The sequence below is a fragment of the Dendrobates tinctorius genome, unplaced genomic scaffold (assembly GCF_039654945.1).
Source record: "Dendrobates tinctorius isolate UK_male_01 unplaced genomic scaffold, ASM3965494v1 ptg000030l, whole genome shotgun sequence".
In the NCBI taxonomy this organism is placed as follows: Eukaryota; Metazoa; Chordata; class Amphibia; order Anura; family Dendrobatidae; genus Dendrobates; species Dendrobates tinctorius.
The window spans coordinates 16,642,791-16,670,080 of NW_027361698.1; the positions used below are offsets into that span (position 1 = coordinate 16,642,791).

Here is a 27,290-nt window from a genome sequence, read left to right on the forward strand (position 1 = left end):
CATTCCGCGGGAAAATCGCATTTTAAATTCCCGTGGAAAAACTAGTGATTTGCAAGCGTAATTAGCTTGCAGAATGCTAGCATTTTCCAAGCGATCTGGAGCATCGCTTGGAGAACTGATTGACAGGTTGATCACACTCGTCAAACATAGTGTTTGACAAGTGTGACCAACATTTTACTATTGAGGCTGCCTATGCGGCATCAGTTGTAAAAGATAGATGTAAAAAATAATAAAAAAATAAAAAATATTGTTATTCTCACCTTCAGGTGTCCCGCTCAGCCTTCCCGCCTCTCTCCACGCTCCCGGGATCTTCCAGTCCCAGCAATCCTTTGCGCGAATGACGGCGAGACATCGCGCTCCTGCGACGTCATCGCGAATGACCGCTAGACGTCGCACTCCCGCAAGACCGCGATGTCATCGTGGTCATTCTCGCAAAGGATTACTGGGACCGGAAGATGCTGGGAGCTTGGAGAGAGGCGGGAAGAAGATTGCCGGCCGTCGGAAGGTGATAATAACAATATTTTTTATTTTAATTCTATTTTTTACAGGGATATGGCACCCAGAGCCCGGAAGACAGTCTCCTCTCCTCTGGACCGTGGGTACCATCCGCAAATGTTCTGCTTACTTTTCGCATGGTGGGCACAGCCACATGCAGAAAGTAAGCAGAACAATGCATTCCTATGTGGGCGAAATCGCTGTGATTTCGCAAAATTAATGAGCATGCTGCATATTTTACCAGGATTCCAATTGCGCTGCGGGAAAAAACTCAGCACTAGCACAGCATTGCGGAATCCCATAGGATTGCATGGGATACTGTTTTTTTGCGTTTTCGTGGCAAAATCACGCATTTAAAATCGCCGCAAAAACGCAAAAAAGAGCTACGTGTGAACCCAGCCTAAGGGTTCCTTGAGGCCATCCAGATCAAGGACCCTGGAGGTTGTCAGATCCTTCTATAAGTACCTCTTGGGGAAGAAGGACCTTGATTAGGAGGAGACGTCAGCTTTCCCGGATGAATCCATCCCCGAACCAGGGGTAGACTCCTCTCTTGACGTTTTGACAGAGATGATCAGGGAAAAGGAAGTTAAGTTGGCGAAATAGTGTTAAGAACTAGTGTAACACACAGCAAAATATTTGAATTGAGGCCTCAAGTGACACAATTTGCAGCCCACAGATAGATGAGGCATTTGTCAGAGATACTACACTGCAAAATATGTGGCCTCTATTTTTTTTTCAAGAAAATAGTGTCAAGAACTAGGAAACACATAGCAAATTCAGTTGAATGTAGGCCTCAGATGCCACAATTTGTAGCCCACAGATAGATGAGACGTGCGACGGAGATACTAAATTGTAAAATATATGGCCTGTATCTTTATTTTTTTACAGCAAAATAGTGTTAATTATTGGAGTAACACACATCAAAAACAGTTGAATGGAGGCCTGAAATGCCACAATTTGTAGCCCACTGATAGATGAGGTGTGTGACGGAGATACCATACTGTAAAATATGTGGCCTGTACTTTTTTTTTTTACAGGAAGATAGTGTCAAGAACTAGTGTAACACACAGCGAAAACAGTTAAATGGAGGCCTCAAATGCCACAATTTGTATTGTAGCCCACAGATAGAAGAGGCATGTGAGGGAGATACTACACTGTAAAATATGTGGCCTGTAATTTTATTTTTTTACAGTGAATAGTAAAGTGGTTACTGGACTGATCGACACTACGTGTTCCTTGATGTGATCCAGATCAAGGATCCTGGAGGTTGTCAGATCTTTCTACTCACAAGAAGGATATTGAATCGGATGAGATGTTGGCTTTCCTGGCTGAAGCCATCCCCGAACCAGGGGTAGACCCCTTTCTTGATGTTTTGACAGATATGATCAGAGAAGAGGAAGTTAAGTTGGCAAAATAGTGTCAAGAACTAGTGTAACACACAGCAAAAAACATTTGAATTGAGGCCTCAAATGCCACAATTTTTAGCCCATAGATAGATGAGGCATGTGTCAGAGATACTACACTGCATAAAATGTGGCCTGTGTTTTATTTTTTACAGGAAAATAGTTTCAAGAACTAGGGTAACGCACAGCAAAAACATTTGAACTGAAGCCTCAAATGCCACAATTTGTAGCCCACAGATAGATGAGGAGTGTGATTGAGATACCACACTGTAAAATATGTGGCCTGTACTTTTTTACAGCAAAATAGTGTCACTAACTAATGTAGCACACAGCAAAAACAGTTCAATGTAGGCCTGAAATGCCACAATTTGTAGCCCACAGATAGATGAGGTGTGTGACGGAGATACCACATTGTAAAATATGTAGCCTGTATTTTAATAATTTTACAGGAAAATAGTTTCAAGAACTAGATTAACACACAGCAAAAACAGTTGAATGAAGGCCTCAAATGCCATATTAAGTAGCCCACAGATAGATGAGGCGTGTGACGGAGATACCACACTTTCAAATATCTGGCCTGTATTTTTTTGGACAGTAAAGACACAACAAAAACAATTCTATGACGGCCTGAAATGGCACAATTTTAAACACAATGATATGCGATCCATGTGGCGGACAAAACCCAATGGAAAATATCTGCCCTGTAGCTAAATATTTTTTGGACAGCTAAATATTATTTTGACAGCAAAATGGTGTCAATAAACTGTATAAGACACTCCAAAAAACAATTTTTACAGTACCACAAAAATGGCAGGATTTTCTGCACACTCAAATGTGATCGCTGGGATAGGCAAACCCAATTAAAATAGCTGCATTTTCCCGCTGTACTATGAAAAGGATCTGGCTGTATTCTGCAGTGTCAACAATCAAATGCAGAAAAATGTGTTCTCTGGATTGCTTTTGAATAAAGTAATCAGAATTAAGATGACAAAAATATTATTCCTGGCCACTGATACTTGGGGCTATGGATATACGGTCAATATCTGTAATAGGCAGCATCAGCAGCAGACAGTAATGGAATGAACCCTCTTGCTGTATGCAATAAAGTATGCCACATACAATGCCTGCCTGCCTCGCACTGATATCTATAGACCCACATACACTGCCTGCTGCCTAGCGCTGATATATATAGCCACATACACTGCCTGCCTACCTATCAATGATATCTATATACCCCACCATAATTAGTGCTTAGAAGGACTGTTGGTTTAGCTAGATTTGTGGATTCAACAATGGTATACCCACAGTAAATGATACCCAAAATATTCTATCCCTATCGCTGCAGCAGGTCTCCCTACACTGGAGTTTCTGGAGCTGACAGGGAAGAGCAGGGCAGCTCCAGGTCTGATATAGACCTGATGATGCTGTGCTGCCAGTCAATCACTGTAATACAACCAAGATGGCTTTGGCATTACAGTGAATGACACACAATCTCTGCATATTAATTGGCGCTTTAAAGAGCGCCAAACATGCAGGGCGGGGAACCAAGCTTCCGCCAAATAATTCTAGAAATGCTCGTCAATGCTCTGGCGAATTCTGAACATTACCGAGTATGCTCGCTCATCACTATACCTGGGCCATCACAGATCATCTGTTCTCATTGGAGCTTTGTTTGTATGGCAGAGCAATTCTCCATCTGACATTGTGTACACCAGTCTTAATAAAGGCACGAATGGAGTGAGATGCACTTAATGTGAGTGCCTCTAAATGAATTAGCCACATCTTACGAATGCTAAACAGCTGCATTAGTGACGGGAGTACATTTCTGGTGTAATTTACACCACTTTGGAGGCATAATTTACACCAGAAATATACTCCAGTCCTTGATGCAGGTGCACAGCAGTCCTAACATGGGGTTAATAAATTAAGAGGTGGGTGGTTCTTAAGTTTAATAATAATAATAATAATAATAATAATAATAATAATAATCTTTATTTATATAGCGCCAACATATTCCACAGCGCTTTACAGTTTAACAGTTTCAAAACACAAGTCATAAGTAACAACGCTAACAATACAATAATTAAAGCAAAATAAGACGAAATAAGACGACCCTGCTCGTGAGAGCATACAATCTACAATGAGGTGAGGGAGATACAGAGTACAGGTGTGTATTTACAATGGTGTATTTACAATGAAGGTCCAGCCATCTTGCAGGAGTGAAGGATGGATGGAGATAGTGAATGGGCTACGCACGCACACTTACACAGAGAATGACTTTGATTAGTGAATGTGATAGGCCGCTCTGAACAGGTGTGTTTTGAGGGAGCGCCTAAAACTATGCAAATTGTGGATAGTCCTGATTTCTTGGGGTAGAGCATTCCAGAGGATAGGAGCAGCACGGGAGAAGTCTTGGAGTCGGGAGTGGGAGGTACGGATTAGTGCAGAGGTTAGTCGAAAGTCGTTTGCAGAGCTCAACGATCGGCTAGGCCGATAGACAGAAATGAGAGAAGAGATGTAAGGGGGTGCCGCACTGTGGAGAGCTTTGTGGGTGAGAACAAGTACTTTGAATTGGATCCTATAATGAATGGGCAGCCAATGTAAGGACTGGCGAAGAGCGGACGCGTCCGAGTACCGATTACCCAAATGGACGATCCTGGCTGCTGCATTGAGTATAGACTGGAGAGGGGATAGTTGAGTGACAGGGAGGCCAATTAATAGAGCATTGCAGTAATCCAGGCGAGAGTGGATCAATGCAACAGTGAGGGTTTTTGTTGTTTCCATAGTGAGAAAAGGGCGGATTCTAGAGATGTTCTTTAGGTGTAAGCGGCAAGAGCGGGCAAGGGATTGTATATGGGATGTAAAGGAGAGATTGGTGTCAAACATAACACCCAGACAGCGCACCTGCTGCCGGGGTGTTATTGTGGTACCACCCACGGAGAAGGAAATGTCAGATTTAGGGAGGTTAGTAGACGGAGGGACCAGAAGAAGTTCAGTTTTGGAGAGGTTGAGTTTCAGATAGAGAGCGGACATGATATTGGAGACTGCGGACAGACAGTCACTGGCGTTCTGTAGTACAGCGGGGGTAAGGTCGGGGGAAGACGTGTATAGTTGTGTGTCATCAGCATAAAGATGGTACTGAAAGCCAAATCTGCTGATGGTCTGTCCAATTGGGGCCGTGTAGAGAGAGAAAAGAAGGGGGCCAAGGACTGAGCCCTGAGGTACCCCGACAGCAAGAGGAAGAGGAGATGACGTGGAGCCAAAGAACAAAACACTGAAGGAGCGGTCAGAGAGATAGGAAGAGAACCAGGAGAGTGCAGTGTCCTTAATGCCTAGTGACTGGAGCCTAGAGAGTAGGAGATGGTGGTCAACAGTATCGAAAGCTGCAGATAGGTCAAGAAGAATGAGCAGAGAGTGGTCACCGTTACGTTTTGCTGTCAGAAGGTCATTGGTCACTTTGATGAGTGCAGTTTCAGTCGAATGTAGGGGGCGGAAGCCGGACTGTGAAGGGTCTAGAAGGGAGTGAATGGAGAGGTAACGGGTAAGGCGGGAGTAAACTAGGCGTTCCAAAAGTTTAGAGATGAAGGGGAGATTGGAGACTGGTCTGTAGTTGTTTGTGCAGGATGGGTCGAGAGCAGGTTTCTTTAGTAGTGGAGTAACGATGGCGTGTTTGAAGGAGGATGGGAAAATGCCCGAGGAGAGGGAGAGATTAAAGATTGTAGTTAGGTGGGTTGTGACGACTGGAGAGAGAGACTGGAGGAGATGTGAGGGAATGGGGTCGGTAGTGCATGTAGTCGGACGAGAAGAAGAGAGGAGTCTGGAGACTTCTTCTTCTGTTATGGGATCAAATGTGGAGAGTGAGCCAGGGGAGATGTAGGAAGGGATGGGAGTCACAGCACTTGGTGGTTGGGAGCAGATTTCTTGACGGATATTATCTATTTTTTCTGTAAAGTGGGAGGCCAGGTCATCAGCACAAATGTCTGTGATAGGGGCTTGTGCTTTTGGCCTGAGGAGGGAGTGAAAAGTGTCAAAAAGTTTCTTGGGGTTGTTGGCTAGTGAGGAGATCAGGGTGGTGAAGTAGGTCTGTTTGGCAAGGTGAAGGGCAGCGTTACAGGTTCTTAACATAAATTTGAAGTGAATGAAGTCTTCTGGTGTGCAGGTTTTTCTCCATAGGCGTTCAGCACTCCTGGAGCATCGCTGGAGAAGTTGAGTTTGCGATGTGAGCCAGGGCTCTTTTACTCTGTGTTTGGAGGTTCTGAGGGTGAGGGGAGCTACTTGGTCAAGGGTGCTTCTAAGAGTGTCATTGTAGTGATGAACAGCCAGATTAGGACAGGAAAGAGAGGAGATTGGGGACAGAGATGAGTGTAGGGAATCTGAAAGTGTCTGAAGGTTAATAGCTTGTAGATTTCTGACTGTGTGGTAGGTAGGAATGAGCTGGGGTGGGCGAGGATTTGTGAGCGTGAAGGAGAGAATGTTGTGGTCAGAGAGTGGAAGCGGTGAGTTGTTTAGGTGGGAGATTGAACAGAGCCGGCAGAAGACCAGATCAAGGGTGTTACCGTCCTTATGTGTCTCAGAGGTTGAAAGCTGTGAGAGGCCTAGAGAGGTGGTTAGTAGAGTTGAGCGAAACGGGTCGAAAAAATTCAAAAGTCGCCGACTTTTGGCAAAGTCGGGTTTCATGAAACGAAACCCGACCCTAGGATGAGGTCGGCCACGAGGTCGGCAACTTATGCGCCAAAGTCGCGTTTCAAAAGTTTGTTTTGCGCTCTTTTTCAGCCAATCAGGATCCACGGACACTGTGGGCAACGTGATGACATAGGCACGGGTCACCACCATCTTTCAGAAGGGCATGCAAGTGATTGGCTTGCTTTGGTGGGCGTCACAGGGGGTATAAAAGGGCGTGCACGCCGACCGCCATCTTACTTCTGCCGATCTTAGTATAGGGAGAGGTTGCTGCTGATTCTGTAGGGAGAGCGTTAGGCAGGGAAGAAGACAAAAAAACTGCTTCTGCTGCTAGCGATTTGGCCTGCACAACACACAAGTCACTGTGTGTGCAGTGCAAGGGGAGGCTATATTGTGGTGTATCAGTGGTGTTGGTTGTTGGGCTGCCTTTTAAGGCTTCCTGACACGCTGGCATTGCTGTTTACCCACTGCTCCGCAAACTGCTTTTTTAAAAGCAATCCAATCTCCCTTATCCTCTCGTCACTTTGGTCACAGGCAGCTGTGCCATCGAGCGTGTCACATAGCGCTCAGATATCAGTGGGCCTCACACCATCCACAAGTGTCCAGTGTCCAAAAGTGTACGCAGAGATTCAAAATCTCCATTATCCTCTCGTCACTTTGGTCACAGGCAGCTGTGCCATCGAGCGTGTCACATAGCGCTCAGATATCAGTGGGCCTCACACCATCCACAAGTGTCCAGTGTCCAAAAGTGTACGCAGAGATTCAAAATCTCCATTATCCTCTCGTCACTTTGGTCACAGGCAGCTGTGCCATCGAGCGTGTCACATAGCGCTCAGATATCAGTGGGCCTCACACCATCCACAAGTGTCCAGTGTCCAAAAGTGTACGCAGAGATTCAAAATCTCCATTATCCTCTCGTCACTTTGGTCACAGGCAGCTGTGCCATCGAGCGTGTCACATAGCGCTCAGATATCAGTGGGCCTCACACCATCCACAAGTGTCCAGTGTCCAAAAGTGTACGCAGAGATTCAAAATCTCCATTATCCTCTCGTCACTTTGGTCACAGGCAGCTGTGCCATCGAGCGTGTCACATAGCGCTCAGATATCAGTGGGCCTCACACAATCCACAAGTGTCCACTGTCCACAAGTGTGTGCAGAAATTCTAAAACTCCCCTGTCCTATAGACACCTTGTACCTTGTTTTACATTACTATATAGTTTGTTGGATTTTGTCTACATTTCTACCAAAAATGAGGAAGGCTGGTGGAAGAGGCCGTGGAATTGGGCGGGGGTTGGCAGCTGGTAATGATGGTGTTGGTGGTGGATCTGATGGTAGTGGCAAGAGCAAAATAGGACCGAATGCAGGAGGTGCTGACCCTGCGTCATCGTCTGGCTACATAAGGCCTCGAACGCTTAGTTTTCTAGGAGTTGGCAAACCGCTTTTAAAGGCAGAGCATCAGGAAAAAGTTTTGTCTTACATTGCTGACTCAGCCTCCAGCTTTATCGCCTCCTCTTCTTCAGTTGTAAAAAGTAAAAGCACTGAGTCGTCATTGGAGGCTCATGTTCATGAACCACACCTTTCCTTGTGTCCTTCACCCCAACCAAGATTGAAGGATGACGCAGGCCATACTACTGATTACTCCATGGAGCTGTTTTCACATACCATGCCTGGATTATCAAGTGAAATGGTGAATTACCCAGGCCAAGATGAATCTGACATGGAGTGCACTGATGCACAGCCGCTGCTGGATGATTCTGCTGGTACATTCACTCAGAGCACTACATTGTCCTCGCAGTGTACAGAGCCAGATTCTGACCCTGATGAGACTCAGGTGCCCCTTCCCGCACACTATACCACCATACACGGTGACACAGAGGAAGGTGCACATGACATAGAAGAGGAGGTGATGGATGACCCAGTTGTTGACCCAGATTGGCATCCATTGGGGGAAGAGGGTGCTGCTTCCAATAGCTCAGATGAGGAGCATCCATAGCAGACATCGACATCGCAACAGCTGTTATCTGGCAGGCCCGGAGCACTCCAAAGACAGGTTCCAAACATCAAAAGAGTTGCTGGACAGCTTGTCCAGAGGGTCAAAAGATCACAGCGTGCTAGGCCGCAAAATGTCTGCCAAAGTAGGAAGAGTGCAGTGTGGCACTTTTTTGAACAAAATCCTCATGATCAGGCCAAGGTTATCTGTAAGAAGTGCGCAAAGACCTTTAGCCGAGGGAAAAATCTGAAAAATTTGAATACCAGTTGCATGCTTAGACATTTAACCAGCATGCACTTGCAAGCGTGGACACAACACCAAACCTCAAGTGCCACATGTCCAACTGATCACAACGAAGGTAGTCAGCAACGGTACATTGTTTCCCCCACTGTAAGCCCACCGGTTAGCACAGCAGCAAATGTTGAGGTGTCGTTGCAAGGCCACAGCAGTCAGGGAATCCCACTGTTATATCATCGAAAGACTGATTCTAGGCCATCAGAAAGAACACCAACTCCATCACCATCATCAACCCTCTCTCAGTCCGCCCTGTCCACCGCTACTTCCACCATATGCAGCTCTCAAGTCCAGCTCACCCTCCCAGACACTATGAGTAGGTCAAGAAAGTACTCAGTCTCTCATCCGCGTACACTGGGTTTGAACGCCCACATTGCCAAACTAATCTCGTTTGAGATGATGCCCTTTCGGTTGGTGGAAAGCACAGCTTTCCGCGAACTCATGGCCTATGCAGTACCACGCTATGACCTACCCAGTCGCCACTTCTTCTCTCGCAAAGCCATCCCAGCCCTCCACCATCATGTGAAAGACCGCATTGTCCATGCACTCAAGCAGTCAGTGAGCGGAAAGGTGCACCTCACAACTGATGCATGGTCCAGTCGGCATGGCCAGGGCCGTTACGTGTCCATCACTGCGCACTGGGTTAATGTGGTGGATGCAGGGTCCACAGGGGACATCGGTGGTGGGACAGTGCTGCCTAGCCCACGGTATAGGAAACAGTTGGCTGTAGGCGTTCGACCCTCCTCCTCCTCCTCCTCCAGAAGCGAAAGCTCGTCCACAGAGCGCAGTCGTACGAGCACTCCATCTGCAGCTGCCACTGTTGCACACGATGTGTCCCCCTATCGAGCAGCTAGTGGAAAGCGTCAGCAGGCTGTGTTGCAGATGATGTGTTTGGGCGACAGACACACCGCCGAGGTGCTGGCCGAGTACTTGAAGCGACAAACTGAGTCATGGCTGGGCAGTGTACATCTTGAGGCAGGCAAGGTAGTTAGTGATAACGGCCGTAATTTTGTGGCAGCCATAGCCCTTTCAAAACTCAGCCACATACCTTGCTTGGCTCACACCTTGAACCTGGTGGTGCAGTGCTTCCTCAAAAATTATCCGGAGTTAACAGCCCTGCTCCAGAAGGTGCGAAGACTGTGCGCGCACATCCGCCGGTCGCCTGTACACTCCGTTCGTATGCAGAAGCTGCAGCGATTGCTCCACCTTCCCAACCACCGCCTCATTATCGACATTGCAACAAGGTGGAACTCCACCCTGCACATGGTGGAGCGGCTGTGCGAGCAGAGGCAGGCCATAATGCATTTGTGGGAGGATACACGGCCAGGCACTTTGAGAGCAGACATGGAGTTGACAGGCGTGCAGTGGTCGAAGCTGAAAGACCTTTGTAAAGTCCTTCAGTGTTTTGAGGAATGCACACAGCTGGTAAGCGCAGACGACGCCATCCTAAGCATGAGCATCCCACTTATGCGTCTGCTCATGCAAACTTTGACGCACCTTAAGGAGCAGGCGTCTGCAGCCAATGTTGATGAGGAGGAAGAGGAGGAGGGAATCCTTGATGACATTCAGCCATTGTCTGCTCAGGGACCTCTCCTGGACGAGGTGGAGGAAGAAGAGGAGGAGGAGGAGGAGGATGATGGGGATGATTACTTAGGGGAGGAGGATGCATCTCGTGGGGCAAGTGAAAATGTTGGCGTGGCAAGGTCTGGTACAGGGTTTGTGCGTGACTGGAGGGATGTGGATTTGCCAGAAAGTGCTCCTCCACCCAGCACTCGCAGTGCATCATTGACACCGGGAACATTGGCCCACATGTCAGATTATGCCTTGCGGATCCTAAAAAGGGACCCCCGCATTGCCAAAATGATGAACGATGACGACTACTGGTTGGCCAGCATCCTGGATCCACGCTATAAAGGCAAATTACAAAACATCATGCCACAGGAGAACCTTGACCTAATATTGGCTAATAAACAAGCAACTCTGGTAAATCGGTTGCTTGAGGCATTCCCAGCACACAGCAGCGGTGATGGTTCTCACAAGAGCCGTACGGGCCGGGGGCAGCTTGGCAGAGGTGTTCGTGGTGCACACAGCAGAAGTGGCGTTGGAGACAGGGGTTTCATGACAATGTTGTGGACTGATTTTTCAAATACCGCTCACACAACTGGTAATACTGCATCGATGGAAAGTGACAGGAGACAGCAGTTGTCAACTATGGTTACAAACTACTTTTCCTCCCATATCGATGTTCTCCCACACAGGTCATTCCCCTTTGACTATTGGGCCGCTAAACTGGACACCTGGCCTGAATTGGCCCAATATGCCTTACAGGAGCTCGCTTGCCCAGCTGCAAGTGTGCTATCGGAAAGAGTCTTCAGTGCAGCTGAATCAATCCTGACAGAAAAAAGGACCCGTCTGTCAACCCAAAATGTGGATGATCTAACCTTCATTAAAATGAACCACGCATGGGTTTCCAAGGATTTTGTCCCACCTTCCCCTGATGACACATAGGGTGACAGAAAAATGGCTTGCTTTGGTCCACCTCTTCTTGGTACTTCACCTATTTCGCCTTTTGCATCAGCTGAATGTCCAACATCAACATATGCCACTTTCTAAAACTCCATAACTGTGCTGCCTCCCCCCCCATGGCCGGGGTCACCACCTACCGCACGACACCGTGCGAGTGCCGTTGCCCTGGACAGGTGGGTAGGCCGACTCTTGGGCGCGGGCACTGGCACAGGGTCCCTCATAGTGCAATCAAGTGTCTCTGACGGTGGTGGTGCACACCCGCCGTCAGACACACCGCTGTACTATGAGGGGCCCAGTGCCAGTACCGACGCCCACGAGTGGGCCCCCCTTGCTTGGCCAGGGCCCCAGCATTTGCAATCTTTACCTCTCCCTGCTCCTCCGCTGTGTAATCTGGGCCGTCAAATCCATACTGTGCCTGACACCGTCTGAGCCTGCCTCCTGAGACATATATTTTGAATGTGTACGCTATCCATACATGTTATCCAGGGATACGGTACCCTTTCTAACCTTTGTGCAATGACGTGCAATCCATACTGGGCCTAACACCGTCTGAGCCTGCCTCATGCTGTATAGACATATATTTTGAATGTGTACGCTATCCATACATGTTATCCGGGGATACGGTACCCCTTCTAACCTTTGTGCAATGACGTGCAATCCATACTGGGCCTAACACCGTCTGAGCCTGCCTCATGCTGTATAGACATATATTTTGAATGTGTACGCTATCCATACATGTTATCCGGGGATACGGTACCCTTTCTAAACTTTGTGCAATGACGTGCAATCCATACTGGGCCTAACACCGTCTGAGCCTGCCTCATGCTGTATAGACATATATTTTGAATGTGTACGCTATCCATACATGTTATCCGGGGATACGGTACCCCTTCTAACCTTTGTGCAATGACGTGCAATCCATACTGGGCCTAACACCGTCTGAGCCTGCCTCATGCTGTATAGACATATATTTTGAATGTGTACGCTATCCATACATGTTATCCGGGGATACGGTACCCTTTCTAACCTTTGTGCAATGACGTGCAATCCATACTGGGCCTAACACCGTCTGAGCCTGCCTCATGCTGTGTAGACATATATTTTGAATGTGTACGCTATCCATACATGTTATCCGGGGATACGGTACCCTTTCTAACCTTTGTGCAATGACGTGCAATCCATACTGGGCCTAACACCGTCTGAGCCTGCCTCATGCTGTATAGACATATATTTTGAATGTGTACGCTATCCATACATGTTATCCGGGGATACGGTACCCTTTCTAACCTTTGTGCAATGACGTGCAATCCATACTGGGCCTAACACCGTCTGAGCCTGCCTCATGCTGTATAGACATATATTTTGAATGTGTACGCTATCCATACATGTTATCCGGGGATACGGTACCCTTTCTAACGTTTGTGCAATGACGTGCAATCCATACTGGGCCTAACACCGTCTGAGCCTGCCTCATGCTGTATAGACATATATTTTGAATGTGTACGCTATCCATACATGTTATCCGGGGATACGGTACCCCTTCTAACCTTTGTGCAATGACGTGCAATCCATCCTGGGCCTAACACCGTCTGAGCCTGCCTCATGCTGTATAGACATATATTTTGAATGTGTACGCTATCCATACATGTTATCCGGGGATACGGTACCCTTTCTAACCTTTGTGCAATGACGTGCAATCCATACTGGGCCTAACACCGTCTGAGCCTGCCTCATGCTGTATAGACATATATTTTGAATGTGTACGCTATCCATACATGTTATCCGGGGATACGGTACCCTTTCTAACCTTTGTGCAATGACGTGCAATCCATACTGGGCATAACACCGTCTGAGCCTGCCTCATGCTGTATAGACATATATTTTGAATGTGTACGCTATCCATACATGTTATCCGGGGATACGGTACCCTTTCTAACCTTTGTGCAATGACGTGCAATCCATACTGGGCCTAACACCGTCTGAGCCTGCCTCATGCTGTATAGACATATATTTTGAATGTGTACGCTATCCATACATGTTATCCGGGGATACGGTACCCTTTCTAACCTTTGTGCAATGACGTGCAATCCATACTGGGCCTAACACCGTCTGAGCCTGCCTCATGCTGTATAGACATATATTTTGAATGTGTACGCTATCCATACATGTTATCCGGGGATACGGTACCCTTTCTAACCTTTGTGCAATGACGTGCAATCCATACTGGGCCTAACACCGTCTGAGCCTGCCTCATGCTGTATAGACATATATTTTGAATGTGTACGCTATCCATACATGTTATCCGGGGATACGGTACCCCTTCTAACCTTTGTGCAATGACGTGCAATCCATCCTGGGCCTAACACCGTCTGAGCCTGCCTCATGCTGTATAGACATATATTTTGAATGTGTACGCTATCCATACATGTTATCCGGGGATACGGTACCCTTTCTAACCTTTGTGCAATGACGTGCAATCCATACTGGGCATAACACCATCTGAGCCTGCCTCATGCTGTATAGACATATATTTTGAATGTGTACGCTATCCATACATGTTATCCGGGGATACGGTACCCTTTCTAACCTTTGTGCAATGACGTGCAATCCATACTGGGCCTAACACCGTCTGAGCCTGCCTCATGCTGTATAGACATATATTTTGAATGTGTACGCTATCCATACATGTTATCCGGGGATACGGTACCCTTTCTAACCTTTGTGCAATGACGTGCAATCCATACTGGGCCTAACACCGTCTGAGCCTGCCTCATGCTGTATAGACATATATTTTGAATGTGTACGCTATCCATACATGTTATCCGGGGATACGGTACCCTTTCTAACCTTTGTGCAATGACGTGCAATCCATACTGGGCCTAACACCGTCTGAGCCTGCCTCATGCTGTATAGACATATATTTTGAATGTGTACGCTATCCATACATGTTATCCAGGGATACGGTCCCCTTTCTAACCTTTGTGCAATCACGTGCAATCCATACTGGGCGTGAGAACGGCTGGCGAGCTGTTAAGCAAGCTACAGCACCTGTCCAGACAAGTACAGGGATTCCCTAGCGAGGAGACTTATTTGATTGTTTTCAATGTTGGGACAGCAATTTTTGGGGAGCACTATACTCTGGAGAATGATAGATGGGGCCCACCATACACTGGAACATTCCAAAGGTGGACATCAGACACTGGAGCAGCATTTACAGGGCCCATTATACACTAGAGCATTAGAAATGGGGCCCATTATGTTTGGAGCATTATTTGGGCCCATAAGACAGTGGAGCTTCATCAATGGGGACCAACATATACTGTAGCATTATGTGGAGCTCATCATATACTGTTTCAAACATTATATGGGACCAATGATTTTGTATGGAGAAATAGATGGGCCTCGTCATGAGATGTAAAAAGTGAGGTATTTTTCATTGTACTATACCGCTATTTCTCTGCCGTATCGGAGCATGATGAGTTGTGGTATGTGTTAAAGGGGCGCTCTTTCGCCCAGGGCACATGAAAACCTGCAGCCAGCCCTCCCCCCCCACAAATTTAGCCAAATAACCCCCATTTTTCAGTGCGTAACTTGTATTATGAAGTTAATTAAGGTTGACAAGCTTAAGTAAGAAGAATTGATGCTTTTGGCATTCAAATGGGCACTGTAGGTGTGTTTCCTGTCCTCCTCTCACTGCCGACTTTTATTCCCCATTGACTTACATTGGGTTTCGTGTTTCGGGACGACCCCGACTTTTCCCTATAATCGGACGATCTTGCTCGACCCGACTTTTGGAAAAGTCGGGTTTCACGAAACGAAACGCGACCCTAAAAAACCAAAAGTCGCTCAACTCTAGTGTTAGTGATAGAAGCTGGGATGCAGATGTGGAATTAGGGCTGTTAATGGGGATGTTGAAGTCTCCCAGGATGAGGGTTGGTAGTTCTGAGGACATGAAGTGTGGCAGCCAGGCTGAAAAGTGGTCAAGGAAGAGGGTGGGTGAGCCTGGGGGCCGGTATATGACCGCTACCCTGAGGGAGAGGGGACGGAAGAGCCTGATGGTGTGGACCTCAAAAGAAGGGAATAAGAGTGATGGGACTGGGGGGATGACCTGGAAAGTGCATTGTGGGGACAGGAGTATGCCAACTCCACCACCAGGTCTGTTTGTGGGTCTCGGGGAGTGAGAGAATTGTAAGCCACCGTAGGAAATGGCAGCAGGAGAGACTGTGTCAGAATCCTGAATCCAGGTTTCAGTGAGGGCCAACAGATTAAGAGAGTTGTTCAGAAAGTAGTTGTGTAGGAAAGGAAGCTTGTTACAAGCAGACCGTGGATTCCAGAGGGAACAATTAAAAGATTGAGATGAGGGAGTGCAAGTAATGTTAATCAGATTATTGTGGTTTCGATATGAGGTAGGTTAGGGGTCGAGGTTGGGGGATGGTGGACCAGGGTTGGGGGAGATGTCCCCTGAAATCAGTAGGAGAAGGAAGATAAAGAGCCAATAGTTGTTGGAATTGTAAGTAGTTTTTTTCTGTGATGTGTTTGGGCAAGATGGGCTGAGGTTTCTCAGGAAGGTGAGGAGTGTGTGGGAGCTGTACATGGGAGAGGGAAGTATAGAGGGGCTGATGTGTATGAGTCGTGATGGAGGGGTGATAGGGTGATGAATGTGGATGGCAAGGGAACACAGGAGGATAAAAATAAAGCACATGGTTAAAGGGGAAGGCAAGGTGTGGGTTACCTGACTCCTGCCCTGACTAACTGCCATGTATAACTGCCGTTTTGCTGGATGCTTATCTTCTGTGATGCTTTGCTTATGGGATGCTTGCGTGCTGTACCCCACACTGCGTGCTTCCCCTTAGCAACTACTACATATATAGGCCACACTACAGGGTCAGGAGAGAGGGATTGTGGGAGATGGTTGGGTATAATTTGGCAGCTGGGGCCAGCACACCAGGGGATGGTTAGATGATCAAAGGCACTAGACCAAGATGTGGCAAAATACTATAGCACCTTCCACCTGATAAGATCTAGAAAGGCCCCAGTCACAGATCTAAAGCAGTAAGTATTACATACAGTGCAACAAATGAATTATACCAAAGCTTTAGCAAGCACATTTAAATATGCAGCAAAATGGTCAAGCAGCAGAAGTATGGAGTTGTACCATTTGGATATATTACAGCAGAGAAATAGTGCATTTTATTTAGAAGTTTAGTGCATTTTATTCTATTGGTTCTATTGGTTTCATCATCAAGACTGGGTACATACTGTAAGTATTTTCTATTTGGACCTATGGTGTTGTTTGACAGCATTTATATTTTACCTTCTGATTTTCTTTAATTTCAAGTTTTACTTCTTTCTTAATTTTATTTCACCCATTGGCACCTTTTACATTCACAAAATGCTTTCCCTTGTCATATTTTACTCTTCTTTAAGTGTGTTGAATTTTCCAGGCAAGCTTTGACACTCTTCATCCTGCCCATGCTCCATGCATTTTTGGCGAAGCTGGCCTAGATTGGAGTTAAAATGCCAAAAGCTGCAAAACCATTGCATAATCTCAGGTTGCACAAAATTTTTGCACTATTTTAAGAATACTGGCAAACACATCTGAATGAACCAGGTCTCATGTGATTAGACGGAGATTATTTTCTATATCTTGGATTATAAGGGACTAGCTGAAGAGCTCGGCGCTGCCCGGGCATAGTAACTAACTGTGATTAGTTATAGCAAATTATAATTATCCTCCATCCCATAGTCCCATGGCCATGTACCCATCATACATATTCTCCATCCCATAGTCCCATGCCCATATACCCATCATACATATTTGCCATCCCATAGTCGAGTGCCCATATACCCATCACACGTCCTTCATCTCATAGTCCCATGCCCATAAACCCATCATACATGTCCTCCATCCCATAGTCCCATGCCCATATACTCATCATACATATCCGCCATCCCATAGTCCCGTGCCCATATACCCATCATACGTAGCGTCCATCCCATAGTCCAGTGCCCATATACCCATCATACATCCTCCATCCCATAGTCCCATGCCCATATACATATCTGCCATCCCATAGTCCCGTGCCCATATAGCCATCACACATCCTCCATCCCATAGGCCCGTGCCCATATACCCATCACACATATCCTCCATCCCATAGTCCCATGCCCATATACCCATCATACATATCCTCCATCCCACAGTCCCATGCCCATATACTCATCATATATATCCGCATCCCATAGTCGAGTGCCCATATACCCATCACACGTCCTTCATCTCACAGTCCCATGCCCATATACCCATCATACATATCCTCCATCCCATAGTCCCGTGCCCATATACCCATCATACATATCTGCCATCCCATAGTCCTGTGCCCATATACCCATCATACATATCCTCCATCCCATAGTCTAGTGCCCATATACCCATCACACATCCTCCATCCCATAGTCCCGTGCCCATATACATATCCACCATCCCATAGTCCCGTGCCCATATACCCATCATACATCCTCCATCCCATAGGCCCGTGCCCATATACCCATCATACATATCCACCATCCCATAGGCCCGTGCCCATATACCCATCATACATATCCTCCATCCCTTAGTCCAGTGCCCATATACCCATATACCCATCACACATCCTCCATCCCATAGTCAACCATTATGACATCATAATGAGCGTCGGCAGGGCTTGCAACCTGTGATGACATCAGTGTCGCCATGGCAACCATTGTGACATCATAATGAGGGGCGGGGCTTGATATGCACACACTGTTTCCCCAGTATGCAGATAGGGGCATTATGACATCATAATGAGGGGCGGGGCTTGACACGTGCACACTTTTTCCCCAGTATGTAGACAGGGGCAAAATTGTTTGGTGAATTGGAACACGTGGGGTTAAAATTTTGCCTCACAACATAGCTAAGGACGCTCTTGGGGTCCAGACGTGTGACTGTGCCAAATTTTGTGGCTGTAGCTGCGACGGTGTGGATGCCTATCCCGGACATACACACAAACACACATACATACACACATTCATACATACGTACATACACACTTTGAGCTTTATATATTAGACTAGCTGAAGAGCCTGGCGCTGCCCGGGCATAGTAACTAACTGTGGTTAACTATAGAAAATTATAATTATCCTCCATCCCATAGTCCCGTGCCCATATACCCATCATCCATATCCACGATCCCATAGGCCCGTGCCCATATACCCATCATACATATCCTCCATCCCATAGTTGAGTGCCCATATACCCATCACACATCCTCCATCCCATAGTTCCATGCCCATATACCCATCATACATATTCTCCATCCCATAGTCCCATGCCCATATACCCATCATCATATCCGCCATCCCATAGTCCAGTGCCCATATACCCATCATACATATCCATGATCCCATATGCCCGTGCCCATATACCCATCATACATATCCTCCATCCCATAGTCGAGTGCCCATATACCCATCACACATCCTTCATCCCATAGTCCCATGCCCATATACCCATCATACATATTCTCCATCCCATAGTCCCATGCCCATATACCCATCATACATTTCCGCCATCCCATAGTCCAGTGCCCATATACCCATCATACATATCCACCATCCCATAGGGCCGTGTCCATATACCCATCATACATATCCTCCATCACATAGTCGAGTGCCCATATACCCATCACACATCCTCCATCCCATAGTCCCATGCCCATATACCCATCATACATATCCTCCATCCCATAGTCCCGTGCCCATATACCCATCATACATATCCACGATCTCATAGGCTCGTGCCCATATACCCATAATACATATCCTCCATCCCATAGTCGAGTGCCCATATACCCATCACACATCCTCCATCTCATAGTCCCATGTCCATATACCCATCACACATCCTCCATCCCATAGTCCCATGCCCATATACCCATCATACATGTTCGCCATCCCATAGTCGAGTGCCCATATAGCCATCACACATCCTTCATCTCATAGTCCCATGCCCATATACCCATCATACATGTTCGCCATCCCATAGTCCAGTGCCCATATACCCATCACACATCCTCCATCCCATAGTCAACCATTATGACATCATAATGAGCGGCGGCAGGGCTTGCAATCTATGATGACATCAGCGTCGCCATGGCAACCATTATGACATCATAATGAGGGGCGGGGCTTGAAGCGCACACACTGCTTCCCCAGTATGCAAATAGGGGCATTGTGACATCACAATGAGGGGCGGGGCTTGACGCGCACACACTTTTTCCTCCAGTATGTAGATAGGGGCAAAATTGTTTGGTGAATTGGAACGCGTGGGGTTAAAATTTCGCCTCACAACATAGCTTAGGACGCTCTCGGGGTCCAGACGTGCGACTGTGCCAAATTTTGTGGCTGTAGCTGCGACGGTGAGGATGCCTATCCCGGACATACACACATACACACACACACACACATACATACATACACACATACATACACACTTTGAGCTTTATATATTAGATTACCACAATTTTTTTTTAATTCTTTTTTGATTATTCAGAATGATGATCAGAAAATGGAGCCGGTTCAACCACAGCATCAATCCAAGGACAGTAATCTTTTGAAAAGAGTCAATGCATTAGAAGTTGTAAGTACAGCTATGTCCATTTAATCAAGATTATGTTTTTAAAGAACAGAGGATATTGTGGATCATTATGCTGCAATTTATGGTAAAAAAATGGATATGCAACAATGTGCTAACAAATGCTAACATAATTTTAAATATACTTTTTTATATAAACGTAAAAAAACTTACCATATTTTTCGGATTATAAGACGCACCTTTGTTTCCCTAAATTTTGGGGGAAAGTGGGGTGTGTGTCTTATAATGCGAATCTGTGTGTTGCTGTCCTATAGAGTGGGGGGGGCAGCTCAGACATGGTGTCAGGGGGCTAGGGTGGGCTGGCTGCGGGCTGCAGAGACAGTGGGTGGTCATGTGCTCCAGCTCATTAGGCTCATGTAATATTCACTGCACCCGCTGTCCATCACCTCTGCGTTGAAGCCGCGCCGTGTTGGTAGACAGGGGAGTGGTGCATATTACATGTGCCTACACTCTCCCCCCACCCCATCACCTTCCGATGATGGCTCCTGCTCCCAGTTCCCCCCCGTCGCTTCCCTGTGTCTGCTGAGATCCTCCTCCTGCAGGGCACTCGGCAGCAGCTGCTCATTCAGGCAGTTCATCACTTCAGGACCTTCCATGATGTGACCAATAGGACCTGCAGTCACGTGACTCCCAGTATGCACTGCAAGTATTTTTTTACACAATTCTTCAATACCGCTAATAATGTTTGGTAATTTACACGTGTTTCTTCACAAATAGTATACTTTACCTAAAAGGAAGGAAACATTTAAGATCTTTTGTTTAAATGGATAATTTTTGTGAAAATACACATTTAAAGATATTGCTTTTTTATAGTAAACTGTTAAGTATTTTGAAGAAATAATCAGTGAAAAAAGTAAAATGTCTATATATATTTATTCTAAAATATTTTAGAATATTAAATCAATGACAAAGACACTTTCAAGCCAAGGAGAAGACATTAAATCTCTGCTGGACCAGCTAAAATCTAATGGAATAAAGGTACATATACTAAATATATATATATAGAGAGCTGTACATATTTATATATATATATGTACAGTATGTATACATACTGTGAGTACAGAAAGTATTCAGACCCTTTTAAATTTTTCACTTTTTGTTTCATTGCAGCCATTTCGTAAATTAAAAAATGTTAATTTTTTTCTCATTAATGTACACTCTGCACCTCATCTTGACTAAAAAAAGCTAGAAATGTAGAAATTTTTGTAAATTTATTAAAAAAGAAAAACTGAAATATCACCAGATGTGTGCCTTGCCACAATTCTATGTCTGAGCTCCTTGGCCAGTTCCTTTGACCTCATGATTCTCATTTGGTCTGACATGCACTGTGAGCTGTGAGGTTTTATATAGACAGGTGTGTGCCTTTCCAAATCAAGTCCTATCAGTTTAATTACACACAGCTGGACTCCAATGAAGGAGTAGAACCATCTCAAGGAGAATCACAAGGAAATGGATAGATATTTCAGTTTTTCTTTTTAAATAAATATGCAAAAATTTCTACATTTCTGTTTTTTTCAGTCAAGATGGGGTGCAGAGTGTGCATTAATGAGAAAAAACTGAACTTTTCTTAATTTACCAAATGGCTGCAATGAAACAAAGAGTGATACATTTTAAGAGGTCTGAATATTTTCCATACCCATTTTAACCTTAATCAGTTGTTATTACTGAAAGAAGCTGCATATGGCCAACATTTTCCCATGTATCCATGCATGCAAATTAATTTTGGCATTACAGTTGTGGCCAAAAATATTGACACCCCTGCAATTCTGTCATATAACACTCAGCTTCTTCCTGAAAATGATTGCAAACACAAATTCTTTGGTATTATTATCTTCATTTAATTTGTCTTAAATGAAAAAACACAAAAAGAATTGTCCTAAAGCCAAATTGGATATAATTCCACACCAAACATAAAAAAGAGGGTGGACAAAAGTATTGGCACTGTTCCAAAAATCAAGTGATGCTTCTCTAATTTGTGTAATTAACAGCACCTGTAACTTACCTGTGGCACCTAACAGGTGTTGGCAATAACTAAATCACACTTGCAGCCAGTTGACATGGATTAAAGTTGACTCAACCTCTGTCCTGTGTCCTTGTGTGTACCACATTGAGCATGGAGAAAAGAAAGAAGACCAAAGAACTGTCTGAGGACTTGAGAAACCAAATTGCGAGGAAGCATGAGCAATCTCAAGGCTACAAGTCCATCTCCAAAGACCTGAATGTTCCTGTGTCTACCGTGCGCAGTGTCATCAAGAAGTTGAAAGCCTATGGCACTGTGGCTAACCTCCCTAGATGTGAACAGAAAAGAAAAATTGACAAGAGATTTCAAGGCAAGATTGTGCGGATGTTGGATAAAGAACCTCGACTAACATCCAAACAAGTTCAAGCTGCCCTGCCGTCCGAGGGTACAACAGTGTCAACCCGTACTATCTGTCGGCGTCTGAATGAAAAGGGACTGTATGGTAGGAGACCCAGGAAGACCCCACTTCTTACCCCGAGACATAAAAAGCCAGGCTGGAGTTTGCCAAAACTTACCTGAAAAAGCCTAAAACGTTTTGGAAGAATGTTCTCTGGTCAGATGAGACAAAAGTAGAGCTTTTTGGGCAAAGGCATCAACATAGAGTTTCCAGGAGAAAAAAAAGAGGCATTCAAAGAAAAGAACATGGTCCCTACAGTCAAACATGGTGGATGTTCCCTGATGTTTTGGGGTTGCTTTGCTGCCTCTGGCACTGGACTGCTTGACCATGTGCATGGCATTATGAAGTCTGAAGAATACCAACAAATTTTGCAGCATAATGTAGGGCCCAGTGTGAGAAAGCTGGGTCTCCCTCAGAGGTCATGTGTCTTCCAGCAGGACAATGACCCAAAACACACTTCAAAAAGCACTAGAAAATGGTTTGAGAGAAAGCACTGGAGACTTCTAAGGTGGCCAGCAATGAGTCCAGACCTGAATCCCATAGAACACCTGTGGAGAGATCTAAAAATGGCAGTTTGGAGAAGGCACCCTTCAAATATCATAGTGCCATTTATTCCATGGGGCTTTACATTTGAAAAGGGGTTACATAATAAAGAACAAGTACAATAATCTTAAACAATAGAAGTCACGACTGGTACAGGAGGAGAGACGACCCTGCCAGCAAGGGTTCACAATCTACAAGGGATGAGTGCGGATACAGTAGGTGAGATTAGAGCTGGTTGTGTAGTGGTTTGGTGGTTACTGCAGGTTGTAGGCTTGTCAGAAGAGGTAGATCTTCAGGTTCCTTTTGAAGGTTTCCATGGTAGAGGAGAGTCTGATATGTTGGGGTAGAAAGTTCCAAAGTAGGGGAGATGCATGGGAGTAATCTTGTATATTAATGTGGGAAGAGGAGATAAGAAGGGAGCAGAGAAGGAGATATTGTGAGGATCGGAGGTTGCATGCAGGTAAGTACAGGGAGACAAGGTCACAGATATATGGAGGTGACACGTTTTGGATGGCTTTCTATCTCATGGTAAGGGTTTTGAACTGGAGTCTCTGGTTAATGGGGAGCCAGAGAAGGGATTGACAGAGGGGAGAGACAAGGGAATTGCGGGGGTATAAGTGGATTAGTCATGCAGCAGAGTTTAGGATAGATTGGAGGGGTGTGAGAGAGTTAGAAGGGAGGCCACAAAGTAGATGGTTGCAGTAGTCAAGGCGGGAGATGAGGAGTGCCTGGACTAGGGTTTTTGAAGATTCTTGGTTGAGGACTGTATGGATCCGAGAAATATTTTTGAGTTGAAGTCGGCAGGAATTGGAAAGGGTGTGGATACATGGTTTAAAGGAGAGATCAGATATAAGGATTACCCCAGGGCAGCGAGCTTGTGGGACTGGGAAGAGTGAGCAGCCATTTGCTTTAATGGATAGGTCTGTTGGGGGAGTCAAGTGAGATGGGGGAAAGATGATGAATTCTGTTTTATCCATATTGTTTTAGAAATATAGAGGAGAAGAAGGATGAAATAGTGGACAGACATTGTGGAATTATGGTTAGTATGGAGGTGATATCTGGCCCAGAGAGGTAGATCTGTGTGTCATCAGCATATAGGTGATAATGTAAGCCTTAGGATTCTATGAGCTGTCTCAGACCTAGGTGCAAAAGAAGAAGAGCAGGGGCCATAGGACTGAACCTTGCGGGACTCCGACAGATAGAGGGCAAGGTGAGGAGGTGGTGTGTGAGTGGGAGACGATGAATGACCAGTCTGTTAGGTATGAGGAGATCCAAAATAGGGCCAAGTCTGTGATGCCAAAAGTTGAGAGGGTCTGTAGTAATAGGGAATGGTCCACTGTATCAAAGGCAGAGGATAAGTCCTGGAGGAGGACAGAGTAGTGTCACTTGGCTTTGGTGGTTAGTAGGTCATTGGTGACTTCAGTCAGGGTAGTTTCAGTGGAGTTCTGCGGTCAGAAACCAGATTGTAAGTGGTCAAAGAGGGATCAGGAAAAGAGGAAGGAGGATAGTTCGAAATGGACATATTGTTCCTGTAGTTTTGAGGCATAGGAGAGAAGTGATATTGGGGCAATAGCTAGATACAGAGGATGAGTCAAGAGAGGGTTTTTGAGGATGGGTGTGATTGAGACATGTTTGAAGAATGTGGGAAATACACCTGTTGTTAGTGATAGGCTGAAAAGATGGGTTAGGGTTGGGATGAAGTGAGATGGGATTGGGTCAAGTGCACAGGTGATGAGATGTGATCTTGAGAGTAGAGTGGAAAGTTGATCTTCTGTAATGGTGGAGAAGTTGGTTTTGGAGGAGGAGGGCTGAGTAGCTAGGAAAAGGGGTTGTAGGCCAAACATTTTTATGATGTTATCAAGCTTCTGCTTGAAGAATGGGGCAAAGTCTTCAGCTGAGATGAGTGGAGAGTGAGGAGGTGCTGGGGGACGGAGGAGAGAATTGAAAGTGTTGAATAGCTGTTTAGCATTTTGAGACAGGGAGGATATGAGAAATGAAAAGTAGATTTGTTTTGCTGTGGTGAGTGTGGCCTCAAAAGTAGTGAGGGACTGTTTGAATGAGATGAATTGCTCATTGGATTGGGATCTTTTCCATCTCTGCTCAGCAACCAAGGAAGACCATCTCAGTTCTTTGGTCAGGCTGGTGTGTTAGGGTTGTCTGCTGATTTTTGGTATGTGTGAGAGGGATGACTGAATAGAGAGCTGCAGCTATTGTGGTGTTATATAAAGTGGCATCCACATTGTGTAGGGAACTTATATCTGTCAGAGAGAGAAGAGATTCAGAAAGTGAGTTTGGATCGAGGTGTTTAAGATTTCTGCTAAGGTGTGTGAGTTTGTGTGGTGGGGATTGTGTACATGGAAAGGAGAGTTAATCAAATGTAAATAGGTTGTGGTCAGAAAGAGGGAGAGGTGAGTTACAGAAGTTAAATAGGGAGCAGAGGCGAGTGAAAATGAGGTCCAGTGTGTGGCCATTTTTGTGAGTGGCTGCAGAAGACCATTCAGCGAGGCTGAAGGATGAAGTGAGAGATAGAAGTTTAGTGACAGCAGAGAGGGAAGTATCAATGAGGACGTTGAATTCACCCATAATGATAATGGGAATGTCAACAGAGAGGAAATGAAGTAGCCAGGTCATGAAGTGGTCAAAGAAGGTGGTGGCTGGCCCTGAGGGGTGGTAAATGACAGCCAGTTGAAGGTTGTAGGTGGTGTAGATGCGCACAGAGTATACCTCAAAGGAAGGGAGAGTAACAAAGGGTGTCAGTGGGATTTGGGTGAAAGAACAGTTATCTGACAGGAGAAGGCCAACTCCTCCGCCATGCTTGCTGCTGGGGAGGTCAGTGTTAGAAAGGTGGAATCAACCATACGAAAGGGCAGCAGGAGAGGCTGTGTCAGAGGGGATAAGCCAGGTTTCGATGATGGTGAGGAATGTTTGTTTGTTAGTAAAAAAAAGATCACAGATGTTGGAAAGTTTGTTGCAAACAGAGCAAGCGTTCCATAGATTACACATTTCCTTTGCATTTTAAGAAAAAAAGTATATATTTTCATCTTTTACTTTTTAAAAATTACAAAAAGGAAAATGGACTGATAGACAAGTTTGAGCACCCTGCATAGTTAGTACTTAGCACCTTCATTTGCAAGTATCACAGCTTGTGAATGCTCTTTGTAGACAGCCAAGTCTTCCAATTCTTGTTTGAGAGATTTTCATACATTCTTCCATTCTTCCTTGACAAATTCTTCCAGTTCTGTTAGATTCCAGGGTCATCTTGCATGCACTGCTATTTTGAGGGCTAGCCACAGATATTCAGTGATGTTTAGATCAGGGGACTGTGAGGGCCATTGTAAAACATTCAGCTTGCACCTTTTGTGGTAGTACATTGTGATTTTTATGTGTGTTTAGGATCATTATACATTTATAGAAGCTGTCCTCTTTTCAGCTTTGGCTTTTTTATACGTAGATGGTGCTATTTTTGCATAAAGAATTTGCTGAAATTTCATTGAATCCATTTTTCCCTCTACACATTAAATATTCTCCATGCCATTAGCGGCAACACAAACTCAAGGCATGATTTATCCACCCCCTTACTTAGTGGTTGGCAAGATGGTATTTTCCTGAAATGCTGTGCCCTTTTTTCTTTACACATACCTTTGATCATTGTTGCCAAAGAATTCTATTCTAACCTCATCGGGCCATAGTAATATAGTAATGGGTGTTGTGATGAAGAACAAGCACAAACTATGGCCCTATTTCGATATTGCTTTAAATGGCCAGGGACAGCATGGGCACTGCTCCTGGCTGTGACAGCTGGAGCTCGACCATCACCAAAGCCAAACTCCTGGCTGAGATCATGCAGGCGCAGCTACTGTGACCCACACAATCATCATGATGCAACTGTACGTCATTAGTCAGGATCCCATTTCACTCCATGATGTTTAGCTATGTCAAATATCATGAAGGGTGTACCAAAATACTTGGCACTCAAAAATGAAGAAGCAGTATATTCTTTATTTAGCATCCAGACAAAAATAGACTCATATCGTATGAACGTTTTCGGTCCAACAACGGACCGAAAGCGTTCATACGATATGAGTCTATTTTTGGATGCTAAATAAAGAATATACTGCTTCTTCATTTTTGAGTGCCAAGTATTTTTGTATATATTTATGGGTTGGAAACCTTACTTGAGCACCGAATAGCCTTCTTTTTTTTTCTCTGGAGTGCTGTGTTCTTTTGTCTACAAATATCATGAAGGGGTTATGTTAAGAAGGTTTCAG

At 45.4% G+C, this 27,290-nt stretch overlaps 1 protein-coding gene across 1 annotated transcript in view; it reads left to right on the forward strand.

The window, feature by feature from the left end:
* The window catches only part of LOC141086134 (uncharacterized), a 253,329-nt gene that overhangs the window by 100,254 nt on the left and 125,785 nt on the right, over nucleotides 1–27,290 (forward strand). The window contains exons 4-5 of the mRNA XM_073571873.1: nucleotides 19,961–20,047; nucleotides 20,954–21,040. Coding sequence (XP_073427974.1) covers nucleotides 19,961–20,047; nucleotides 20,954–21,040 — 174 coding nt within the window. The remainder of the gene's footprint in view (nucleotides 1–19,960; nucleotides 20,048–20,953; nucleotides 21,041–27,290) is intronic.